This window comes from Bison bison, unplaced genomic scaffold (genome assembly GCF_000754665.1).
Source record: "Bison bison bison isolate TAMUID 2011002044 unplaced genomic scaffold, Bison_UMD1.0 scf7180017864374, whole genome shotgun sequence".
NCBI classification, from domain to species: Eukaryota; Metazoa; Chordata; class Mammalia; order Artiodactyla; family Bovidae; genus Bison; species Bison bison.
Genome location: NW_011494946.1, coordinates 384013 through 395804, shown reverse-complemented (window position 1 = coordinate 395804; position 11792 = coordinate 384013). Strand labels below are relative to the sequence as shown.

The 11792-nt window shown below is 39.2% G+C and overlaps 1 protein-coding gene across 1 annotated transcript in view; it reads left to right on the top strand.

The window, feature by feature from the left end:
* Window positions 1-2508: 2508 nt before the first annotated feature.
* The window catches only part of RAB5A (RAB5A, member RAS oncogene family), a 30197-nt gene continuing 20913 nt past the window's right edge, over window positions 2509-11792 (top strand). The window contains exon 1 of the mRNA XM_010856708.1: window positions 2509-3226. Within this exon, the coding sequence (XP_010855010.1) occupies window positions 3064-3226 (163 nt within the window). The 5' untranslated portion in view covers window positions 2509-3063. The remainder of the gene's footprint in view (window positions 3227-11792) is intronic.

Below are 11792 nucleotides of genomic sequence, written 5' to 3'. Positions count from 1 at the left end.
GGTAGCCCCGCCAGCCTTCCGCCCGCGAAGCGGGTCAGAGCCCGAGTGGTCCGCGGGTCTGGGGTCACAGGGGCCCCCAGCCTTCCTGCTCGCGCCGGGGCCCGGGACCGGAAAGCCGCCGGAAGAGGCGTCTCGCCCGGCGGCCGCGGTGGCCCCCTGAAGGGGTCCCGGAGGCCAGGGTTTGGGGGCCGGCCGAGGGAGCGGCGGGTGTCACCCAGTTCCCTTCTCAAGATGGCGCCCCGAGAGCGGCCCGGAGGCCGCGGCGCCGCTGCCCCGTCCCGGCAGCCGGGTAGGGGTCCGCGGCCGGAGTCGGGCTGGGTTCGGGGAGGAGAGGGGAGGGATGCGCGCGGGCCGGCGGGCCTGCCTGTTGGCCGGTCGGAACTGCTGCCGGTGGTTCAGGTGTTCCCCGAAGAGGAACCTGGGCCTCTGGCAGGTGTGAATTCGGGGAGCTCCGCCCACCCCGGCTCCCCGAGCCGGGTAATGCAGGGAGGCGGCGGCCCGGGGAGCCCGGCTGTCTAGGGGCTCTTGTCACAGCTCTGGAAGGTAAGTGCGGCTTGAAAGCAGCCCGACACAGCTAGGCCGCCGAAGCCCTCAGACGGTAGAGCCCTTTGAGCGTGCTCTGCTGTTCGCCTCCCTGCAAACTGGCTATTCTCTGAAGACTTGCAGACTTTTTAAGCTCTGAACGTCATAATTCACATACTTGGTTTTTGTCTTTTGCTGAAGTGGAGCCTAAGTGTCCAATCAGTTGCCTTTCACATAACTAGTGGGGGAAAAAACCCACATGGACACAACTGCGATAATTCCGGGCAGTTCAGAAACTTGATTCTTAATTTAAAATGGGGATCGTAAGAGCTTCTTAGGGTTGCTGTAAGCCTAATTCGTGGAATGGTGATTGGCATAAAATAAATGCCTAGTAAATGTTAGCTGCTGTCATGAATTCAGTTTTGATCAGAGAGTACCCAGAAGGACTTTAACTACAGAATAGCAGTTATTTTCAAAAGATTTAAAATGCATTTTCTGCAAAATCTTTGGTTTTGGGAAACAAAAGTTTGTAATGAATACAAATGAATATTACAAAATATAGCTTTTAACCTTAATGTAATGCTAACTGTATTCATAATTAGATTTAGTTAATGTTTTTGTTTGAGGTCCTTGGAACTATAACCAAAGCTAAATCTTTTTTTTCCCCCTTTAATGAGCATCTGATGTTTTCCCTGAAGTTTAGGCAGGACTGTAGGAATTCAGAGCATGTTGCCCTTGATGAGCGATTCAGTTTGCTGTTCTGTAGGTAAAGCTGGAGGTGTCTCAGTTGCGTTGTGTGGTACGTGAAGTCTGTTGGTGCACTTTCAGTTTACTTGCATTCTCTTGATGTTCGGTCGTCATTCCACCAAAGGGGCTCTGTAATTGCCTGTTTTCAGTCGCTGCTGTGTGTTGACCACTGTATCAGAAATATTTTACGTTTATATTCTGTTCTCACAGCAGTTATGAAAACTGGATATTCTGGAGTAAAGAGTTTGAAATGAAAGCAGTTGCTCCAGCAGAAATTAGTATAGCTGTATCGAATTAGATCCCCAAATGGAGTGTGTTTGGGAGTGGTGGGAGGATAGATGTGAGATTGGAGCATTTTTTTAATCACAGAAAATTCTTTATGCAGAAGTAGGAAGAATAGTATAATGAACCCATCAACTAGCTTCAGTTATCTTGTTTTGTTTATACCCCCATTGTTTAGGAGCAACTCAGATCTATTATTTCATTTGTAAATATTTTAGGTACAATATGTATTACTGAAAGATAAGAGGTCTTCAGTGCTGCCGTTTAGATAAAGTAGAGGTGATTTTATTGTCTTGATGTATGGTCTCATAGATACGTTTATTAATGAGTTCATTGTTAAGAGAGATTCTTGTATAAACTCATTTCATGGGCAAGACAAATTTCTTAAGAGGTACCTAAATGAAATCTAACAGTGACTTGAAAAGGAGAATCATATTTAATGTTATTAAGCACATGGTCAGATTTTGATTAAAAGTAGGAGAAAGCTACTACAATTGATTTGTGAGTAGCTTGGAAAATAATATTTTAAAAGTTTGCTAATATCTTTGAGAATTATCATTATTAAATAATAAAAGAAGACTTAGAAGTTGTGCTTTAGGCTAGTTTTTTGTTAGTGTGTTAAATAGAAAATAATGACACGTTTAATTGTTAGCCCCAAAACTACAAGAGTATAAGTAAATAAGACACTAATTCACTCACCATACGGAGAACCGCGGTTAACACTTGCACGAATGATGTATTTGAGAACGTGAGAATACAGTATTAAATCCTTTAGCCACCAGACATAGATCTACTTAAAATATTGCTCCAAAGTTACCATTAAATAAAAAGCATGTGCCATTTAAAAGGAGCCTTCAAATAATAATGGCTGACTTTTATTGAACTTAACTGTTTTAAGCTCTAAGATTTTTCCCTTAATTGACTTAATTTTACTCAAAACCGTTTTAACCTAAGTAATCTAGTTCCAGAACCAGAACTAGTCACCTTTCAGTTTGCATGGGTTGAAACTCAGCTCTGTTGAAGCTCTGTCACAGTAACTGTGTGACCTCAGTCAAGTCACCTAACCTTTCTATGCCTGTTGCCTTATTTTTTAAGGATTGGAATAGGTAACATTACAGGATTGTTGAGTGGCTATGTTAAGTAATTAAAACCATCTGGCACAAAGTTGAGTCTTTAGTAAAGGTTAGGTTTAAAATGTTTACAGAGCCTTAAAAATTACAGAATGATTTTAGGCTCAAAGCTCATACCTTTACTTATTAATCAAGGCAGTGAATTAAAGTAAATGACAGTGTCCAGTAGAGGCTATAATTGTCATGTATTGCTGTGTTACAGGCAAAATTTTAAAGTGATAATATGAGGTTTGCTTTGTTATGCTGATTTGTATTTTTAATTACTTCATATTTGTTTTTTTTTTAACAGGTTTCTTTACCTCCAGAAAGAAAAGAATTGACACCTTGCGTCCTGGAAGTTCATTTAAGAAACTGAAATTAGGGACTTCTTTCAAATTTGGACATGGCTAATCGAGGAGCAACAAGACCCAACGGGCCAAATACTGGAAATAAAATATGCCAGTTCAAACTAGTACTTCTGGGAGAGTCTGCTGTTGGCAAATCAAGCCTTGTGCTTCGTTTTGTGAAGGGCCAGTTTCATGAATTTCAAGAGAGTACCATTGGGGGTGAGATTTTCTTTTATCGTTTCTTCATTTAATTGACTCATACATTGACAAATAAGATTTTGCAGTTCTGATTGTATGATGATGGGTAACTAAATAGGTCACAGAGTGAGTAAAAGAGCTGAGCTGCAGACTCAAACTTTATAGCTTGATTTTTTGATAAGATAATGTGTTTTAATATTTTGATTTCCTGGTTATCTCCAAGATGATAAAATACAGATGCAAACATGAGTAGAATCAGTGTCCCAAGTCTCAGATTTGATTGGTATCTTTCTTGATACTGTTTAAAAGTGTTTTCAAATTATCTGATGTCTGCTGAATTGTGTTGGCTTTAGAATGAATGGTGAAAATAGTAAAAGTAAAGAGGAAAAGAGTTACGATTAAAATTCTAAATAACTGGACTATTTACAAATTACACTGGCAAAATTAGTTACATTTTATTAAATATGTTTAAGAATGCTCCTAGGGTGAGGGAAGAGAAGAAGTGAGTGATTAATGAAGAGAGACATGAAAGGGAAATGAGACCTGGAGAGAAAGTGAAAGAAAAGGGGAAAGAGGTGACATCAAGACTGCTTACAGGGACGGTGTTCACGCTGAGGGGAAGAAACGTGCGGGACCAAGAGGACACAGCCAGCAGTGCCGTACTGGGAAGAGATGAGAAGCGAGATCCCTGAACTCTTGCCTGGAAAATCCCATGGACAGAGGAGCCTGGTAGGCTGCAGTCCATGGGGTCGCTAAGAGTTGGACACAACTGAGCAACTTCACTTTCACTTTTCACTTTCATGCACTGGAGAAGGAAATGGCAACCCACTCCAGTGTTCTTGCCTGGAGAATCCCAGGGACGGGGGAGCCTGGTGGGCTGCCATCTGTGGGGTCGCACAGAGTCTGGATACGACTGAAGCGACTTAGCAGCAGCAGCTGGGTATAGCAGTGGGGCAAAGCCCTTTTTGGTCCTGCTTAATGTGTCAAATGAAGCTTTTGAATTAGGTAATGTCAGAGGAACCACACAGCTTTAAGATTGACACTATTTTGCAAGAGGTGTGTAATTAAGCAGGACTATATTTTTTCAGGTGTTCACGAATATATTTTTAACCTCATATTTTAAAAAGTCAAATACTTGTTTTAACTTCTGAAATACGTAAGGCAGATATTCTTTGGCATGTAGCAACTTCTTGGGAGTCCATCTTTTAAAAGCATAACTTATGCTGTGCATTGAATATATGATCTCAAGTAAGTACACTGAGAATTATATTTATGATTTCAGATTATTCCTTTAACATAAATTACAAAACTCGGCTATCTTCTGACTTTTCTGTAGGAAATACAGTGGACAACGGCTATTTCCTATTTAACAGACCAGCAGTGTAACGAGTGACAGCCAGCCCCAGTGTTTGGGTGTCATGTTACAGTGTGATTCTATTTTATTGTTAATACTTCATATTTATTTATAATGAATGAGCATCAGAAATACAGTCCTTTACATGAGTTTTTTATTTTGATTCAGAAATCTTGGTATCTTTAAAACTTGTGTTGAACAGTATATCACACATTCTTTGTTGTTTCCTTGTTAATGTATCTGTGTATATGTGGTTTAGTAATGAAATATCACCTCTCAAGCTTTAGCCTCCTCCAGAAAACAAATTGGACCAAAAGTAACTAGTCCACATCCACATAGTATATTAGTCACTCAGTTGTGTCTGGCTCTTCGAGTTCCCATGGACTGTAGCCCACCAGGCTCCTCTATCGTGGAATTCTCCAGGCAAGAAGAAAGAGTGGGTAGCCATTCCTTTCTTCAGGGGATCTTGCGGACCCAGGCATTGAACCCAAGGTCTCCTGAATTGCAGGCAGATTACCAGCTGAGCCACCAGGGACACCCACCCAGGGACACCCTAAAGTCTTAGGAAAAATTTTAAAGACTTTCAAGACTCTGCCCACCCACCTTCACCTGGTACAAAAGGTTAATTATTATAACTACTTTTTGGCAAGTGATTGTTGCTTGCAGCATTTCTCAAAATACACGTGCATTGTAGGCTAAACACCTGGGCCAAAATATGTTTGGGACTTGATATATTCTTACCCTCCCTGCCTTCACAGTGCATATTAAAATAACAAAAGCAGTGAAGTACTGTGGTAAAGAACTCAAGTCCTGGTAAATGTAGCCCAAGAGTAGAATTTTTGTTTTTATTATGGATACTCCCAATTACCTTCTAAGAGTACAGTTTCCTAATGACATCTCAAGAAGGACATTTAAAAGAAAAGTTTAACCCCGTGTCAATGCATCATAAATATACATATCCTTTGATATGTGTGTATGAGTGTGTGTATATAATCTCTGTTTCCATTTAATACCAATTAGATTGTTTACATTTCAGTAATGAAATTGTCAAAAAGTTTTCATTCTCACACGTAAAACTTCTAGTACTTTGTGCTTGTACAGATTGAGTCTGGCTTTTTTAACCACCTTTAGAAGGAATTTACATCCAAGTTTCTGTCTTAATGGTTATTGAATACCTTTTTATTATGTTGACCACATATTAGTCCTGGTTTTTTGTTTGTTTTTGAAAGATAATTAACGTGTTTAAGGCATAAGATGTATTAACTTGTTTACAGAGTGAACACTGTTCTTTTATGCTCTTCGCTAAACAGCTCTTCACTCTGAAGGACTAGAAGCATCTAAGGATTTCAAGGTTTGAGTTGTTTAAGATCTATAACTTGTAGGTAATGTGTATTTTTGTTTGGCTTATGTGTGGGAGGAGTTATCTAAAAATGAACCTGGCCAGATGTTTTTATGTTTCATCTATTCTTTATTTTAGACTTAACTATTTATGTTTAGTAACATGTAAGAGCTCACTTAAAATTTCCCTCTCTAATTGCATTGTAAGGTGGAATATATACTGTACTCTTGAATTTGTATATTCTAGAACCTTATAGTGATCAAGAACATTAAGATGTCTTCACTTTTTGTGGTGGTTCTTATACACGATGGCTTGATTTAAGAAAACAAGAATCCATGTTGTCTCCCTATATCCCACCCCTGCCCCTTGATTCTCTAGCTCTCATAATGAGATGGGTAATTGGGTGCTGGGTTTAGTGCTTTGGGGAGTTCTAGCTTATGGCGGGAGTTAAAGGCTGCGTGACATTTGTGCTCCTGCCATTTGAGACGAGCCCTAAGGTGTGCGGGGCGCTTTAGGCTCAGGTGGTTGCCTCCCTTCTTGTCTCATCTGGAGCCTCAGAAGCTCTTCAGTAAATACTTGTTGGGTGATAGGGCTGGCCATCTTCCACTTAACAACTTGAACACCTAAAGACGTCAAAGATTTCTAGGGAATTCCTTGTGTCAAAAATATACTTGTTTTTAAAAAGACTTTCGCATGCTGTTTATAAGCAAGTGGATCATCAGGGTAAATCAGAGCCAGTTTAAAATGTACAATGAAAAAGCATGCAGTCTTTCGACTCTTCTTTTTGAGAGAGAAACGTTTGATATCACAATCAGTAAATGGAATAATTGCTTTTTTTTTTTAACTGATTGTTGTAGGATTAAAAAAAAAAACCATGCTGTTCGTCAACTACTCCATTTTGAGGATCACAAGTGTTGTATACTGGTTACGTTAATCTGCTAGGCCTCTTTCAAAAACCATGGTCCTTCCCTGTCCATCAAGGATACTCTGCCTTGTCTTTACTTAAAGGAGTTAAATAACCAGCGTCTTCAGTCGTCTGTACTGAGGCTGCTCCCCTCTGTTGCCGTAGGTAGTCAGGGACTGGTTATTCACGAAACGGACAAAATAAGTGTCCTCTGTTTAAAGCTGTTTGAAGCAGTTATTAACCCTAAAGAGAATGTTTACATAATTATTTCAGGACTTTTGTTTTTACTAGAAGGACAAAGTTTATACTTTATTTAATATCTGTCCAATTTCCTCTACCTGGCTACCAGGACTTGTTTTTCTTTTCAGATTCAAAACATCTAATGGGGCAAAAGTTATTATTAAAAATTAAGAAAAACAAAGTTAGTTTCAAAGATACTGTTGTTGGTTTGACCTTACCTTACCAGTTTATGGAGTGAAGCGTTGTGGTTAAGAAAGGGGTGTGGCCTGGGGACAGACTGTATCCACATTGTTTGATTTAAAATTCTAGCTCCAGCACATACCAGCTACGTCATCTCACACAAATCATACCCAGCTTTATTTACTCTTAATATGGAATGAAAATAATACCTCCTAAATTTGACAGGTTTTTTTTATTAAATGTTAGCTGTTACCTCTCTTGTCACCACTGTTACTTTTTGCTGAGTCACTTTTATTACTGTTGATATTTTTCTGGTATTGTCATGACATGGCATTACTTTAGAATTGTGACTGTTCTACCAAGTGCATAGCATTTTAGGATTTGACAGTGTTAAAGAATTTTATGTCCAGATTTTCTTCTCTTGGAAATTTCTTATTGAAGATTGTAAGAGCAAATAAGATGTAAAAAAGATGCTTTATGAGCAACTGCTTCCTAAATTTGAGCCTTCCTAAAAATGGACTTCAAGTAGATAGCATTTATTAATACAACTATGTTTCTTTAAATTCTGTATGGTAAATTCTTGCTTAACTACCCCAGCATTTTCTGGTTTTCACACAAGTGGTTAGTCATGTACGTTGCATTAAATGCCTGCTCCCCATGTCAACTAAGTTATTTATGGACATTTTCTTAGAGGGAGAAATTACACAGTTAAATAGAATACTACATGTATGTAGATACTAAAGTTGCTTCCTAAACTGAGAAAGAAAAGGCAGCTAGAAAATGTGAATTGGAATAACTTGTGTTTTTCCTGTAGTAAGCTTTCCACTATTGCCCTTCACTTGTGAGCCTTAAGAAAGACTTGTTTGTGTAATTGTAATCTGTACATTTGTTTGCTTCTTTATCTTTTTGCATCTGCATTATATTCAGTTGCCAAGTCGTGTCTGACTCCATGGACTGCAGCACACCAGGCTTTCCTGTTCTTTACAGTCTCCTAGAGTTTGCTTAAACTAATGTCATTGAGTCGGTGATGCCATCCAACCCTCTTATCCTCTGTCATCCTCTTCTCCTGCCCTCAATCTTTCCCAGTATCAGAGTCTTTCTCTTCACAGCAAGTGGCCAGAGTATTGGGGCTTCAGCATCATTCCTTCCAATGAATATTCAGGGTTGATTTCCTTTAAGATTGACTGGTTTGATCTCCCTGTAGTCCAAGGGACTCTCAAGAGTCTTCTCCAGCACCACAGTTCGAAAGCATCAATTCTAAAAAAAAAAAGAACACATCAATTCTGCAGCATTCAGCTTTCTTTATAGTCCAACTCTCAGATCCATACGTGATGACTGGAAAAACCATAGCCTTGACCATATGGGCCTTTGTCAGCAAAATGATGTCTGCTTTTTAGTACGATGTCTAGGTTTGTCATAACTTTTCTTCCAAGGAGCAAATATCTTTTAATTTTGTGGCTGCAATCGCTGTCCACAGTGATTTTTCCACAAGAAAATAAAATCTACAGTTTCTACTTTTTACCTATTTGCCGTGAAGTGATGGGACAAGATGCCATGATCTTAGTTTTTTGAATGTTGAGTTTTTAGCCAGCCTTTTCACTCTCCTTTCACCCTCATCAAGAGGCTCTTTAGTTCCTCTTCACTTTCTGCCATAAGGGTGGTGGTATCTGCATATCTGAGGTTATTGATATTTCTCCCAGCAGTCTTGATTCCAGCTTGTGCTTCCTCCAGCCCAGCGTTACTCATGATGTACTCTGCATAGAAGTTAAATAAACAGGGTGACAATACACAGCCTTGACGTACTCCTTTTCCGATTTGAAATCAGTCTGCTGTTCCATGTCCAGTTCTAACTGTTGCTTCCTGACCTGCGTACAGGTTTCTCAGGAGGCAGGTAAGGTGGTCTGGTATTCCCATCTCTTTAAGAATGTTCCAGTTTGTTGTGATCCGCACATTCAGAGGCTAAATTTAGCATAGTCATTGAAGCAGAAGTAGATGTTTTTCTGGAATTCTCTTGCTTTATTGGTGATCCAGTGGATGTTGGCAATTTGATCTCTGGTTCCTCTGCCTTTTCTAAATCCAGCTTGCACATCTGGAAGTTCTCAGTTCGTGTACTGTTGAGGCCTAGCTTGGAGAATTTTGAGCATTACTTTGCTAGTGTGTGAGATGAGTGCAATTGTGCAGTAGTTTGAACATTCTTTGCATTGCCTTTCTTTGGGATTGGAATGAAAACTGACCTTTTCCAGTCCTGTGGCCCCTGCTGAGTTTTCCAAATTTGCTGACATATTGAGTGCAGCACTGTCACAGCATCATCTTTTAGGATTTAAAATTGCTTGACGAAAATTCCGTCAGCTCCACTAGCTTTGTTCATAGTATAGCTTCCTAAGGCCCACTTGACTTCCCACTTCAGGATGTGGCTCTTGGTGAGTGACCACATCATTCATGGTTATCCAAGCAAAGGCATCTGCATATTGTTTTCAGTTAAAAGTACTTTTGAGAAAGGATAGAAGACCTGGGAACAAACCACCAGTGTATCATTTTCAATTCATGAGAAAAATGATTTTTGAAATATACATTATTCTTTCTGTTACAGTGAGAGTTGAAATTTTTTGAAGTTAATCTTTTGGCTTCAAGTGAAACAATATTGTCTTTATGTGTAATAATGTTTCCTTATAAAAAGTATATATTCAGCATTTGAGATAGGTTGTATTACTTGAAGAAGTTAGTAAAGATTTGATATTTTATATGTTTGTACCAGTTCTGACCAAAAACATTTTAATAGTCTTAACTTCAGTTATTCTCCAGTGTCCTGGTTTTAGATGTTATCATAAGTGGCTACTTAAACATTGCTGTGAGTTAGGAACCAATAAGCTTAGCTTCAGTCCTGGCCTTGTTTTAGAAGAGTGCTATTTACACACTGTAAAACGAGAGAGAATTGAGCTAGATGAGGGTTCTTCTAGAGCAGACTCTTTTTTTTTTAAGAGTGTGCTTTCTCCACATTAAACGAAGCAAGCAATACAGTTAAACTTTTTCTTCCTCTTAAAATTTGTTTCACATTTTGCGATCATGAATATCTGTTTGTGCCCTGTCTTACTTCATTCATTAATTCCCTTTGGTGCTGCTGAAATGTTCAGAGCTGTTTGGCAGAATCATTTTGCCAATTAGCTCTAACTATGGTGAGCCACCTCTGTTGATTCACTAATTTACTGCTTTTATTCTGTTACATACAGGCAAATAAGATTGTCAAGCTTCTCGAAAATTCATTTATTCAACAAACTTACCAAGTTCCTAGTACTGTGCTAAATCCTAGAAATCGAAGTTACCCTTCCCCCTTGGGGTCTCTCACTGTAGTGATCCGACGCTCCTTCTGTGTACTCTCCCTTATGATGCATGCTGAACCGGTTCACCTCACGACAGCATCATTGGAGTCCTCACAAGAGCCTTTTGTTAACAGGCCTCCTAGTGGCAAATAGGGATGTATTAGAGTGAGAAAAGAACAGGAGTTATTCCAGGGACTTTTGGAATATGATCATTGGCTGTTTTGATTTAAACATGAACTCTGGGTACCAAATTACTAAATCTCTCAGGATGAGAATGAAGTCACATACTGGATTTTGAAAATAAGAAATAATCCTTGATGTTTTACAAGTGTTGCAAAACAATATTTGAGGTAAGTGTTGGTAAACAGTGTTCACCCCTTTTTTTTGGTAATACAGATGAGGAAGGGTAACAACAGAATGAGGAGTCAGTCATTCATGGTTCTGTATTCCTGTTGGCAAAGTTGAAGGTATTACTAGCAGGCACTCTTTGGATTCAAAAAGAAGAGAATTACGTGATGATACGGGACTTCAGTCGCTCTGTAACTACCAGACATCATCAGCATTTCTCAGTCAAATAAAATAGTTACTCAGGGACTTCCTGGCGGCTCAGTGGTTAAGATTTAATGCCTCCACTGTAGGGTCACAGGTTCAGTCCCCAGTCAGGGAACTAAGACCCCATGTCCCACGTGGTATGGCCAAGAAATTTTTTAAAATGTTTTTAAGTTATTTATCCTTGTATATTAGAACCTAGAGAATCCTAACTTTGTAATCTATTGTATTCATAAGTAATTTGTAAATTTTAGGAAAATGTGACTTCTGTGAGACACAGGGTGATTTTTAGGATCCCTTGTAAGGTGATTTTAAAGTTGGTTACATGTTATACGATGCACTCATAGGATTGGCATTCCCATAGTGTCATCTAGACCTTACTATGGCTTTATGAGGAAATGCTGATTTTATAGACAAGGAGACTAACGCAACAAAAATGATACAGCGGAGGTTTTGCACCTAAGTGACAGTTGGGATTAAAGACAGATCTTTCTTCTGTGCAGTCTGTATTCTGGAATTCACGAAGTTTAGGGTCAGGATATGAATGATGTAAGCATTCTGTTATAATTAAATGTGTGGTACTTGACAGATGCAGACCGCCCTTATGTATCGATTTATAAAGAAAATGATGTGAAAGTATTTTAAATAAAAATTTTGATCACTCATGTTCCAGAGTTAGTGCCACGGTGTCCATCTTTATGTCA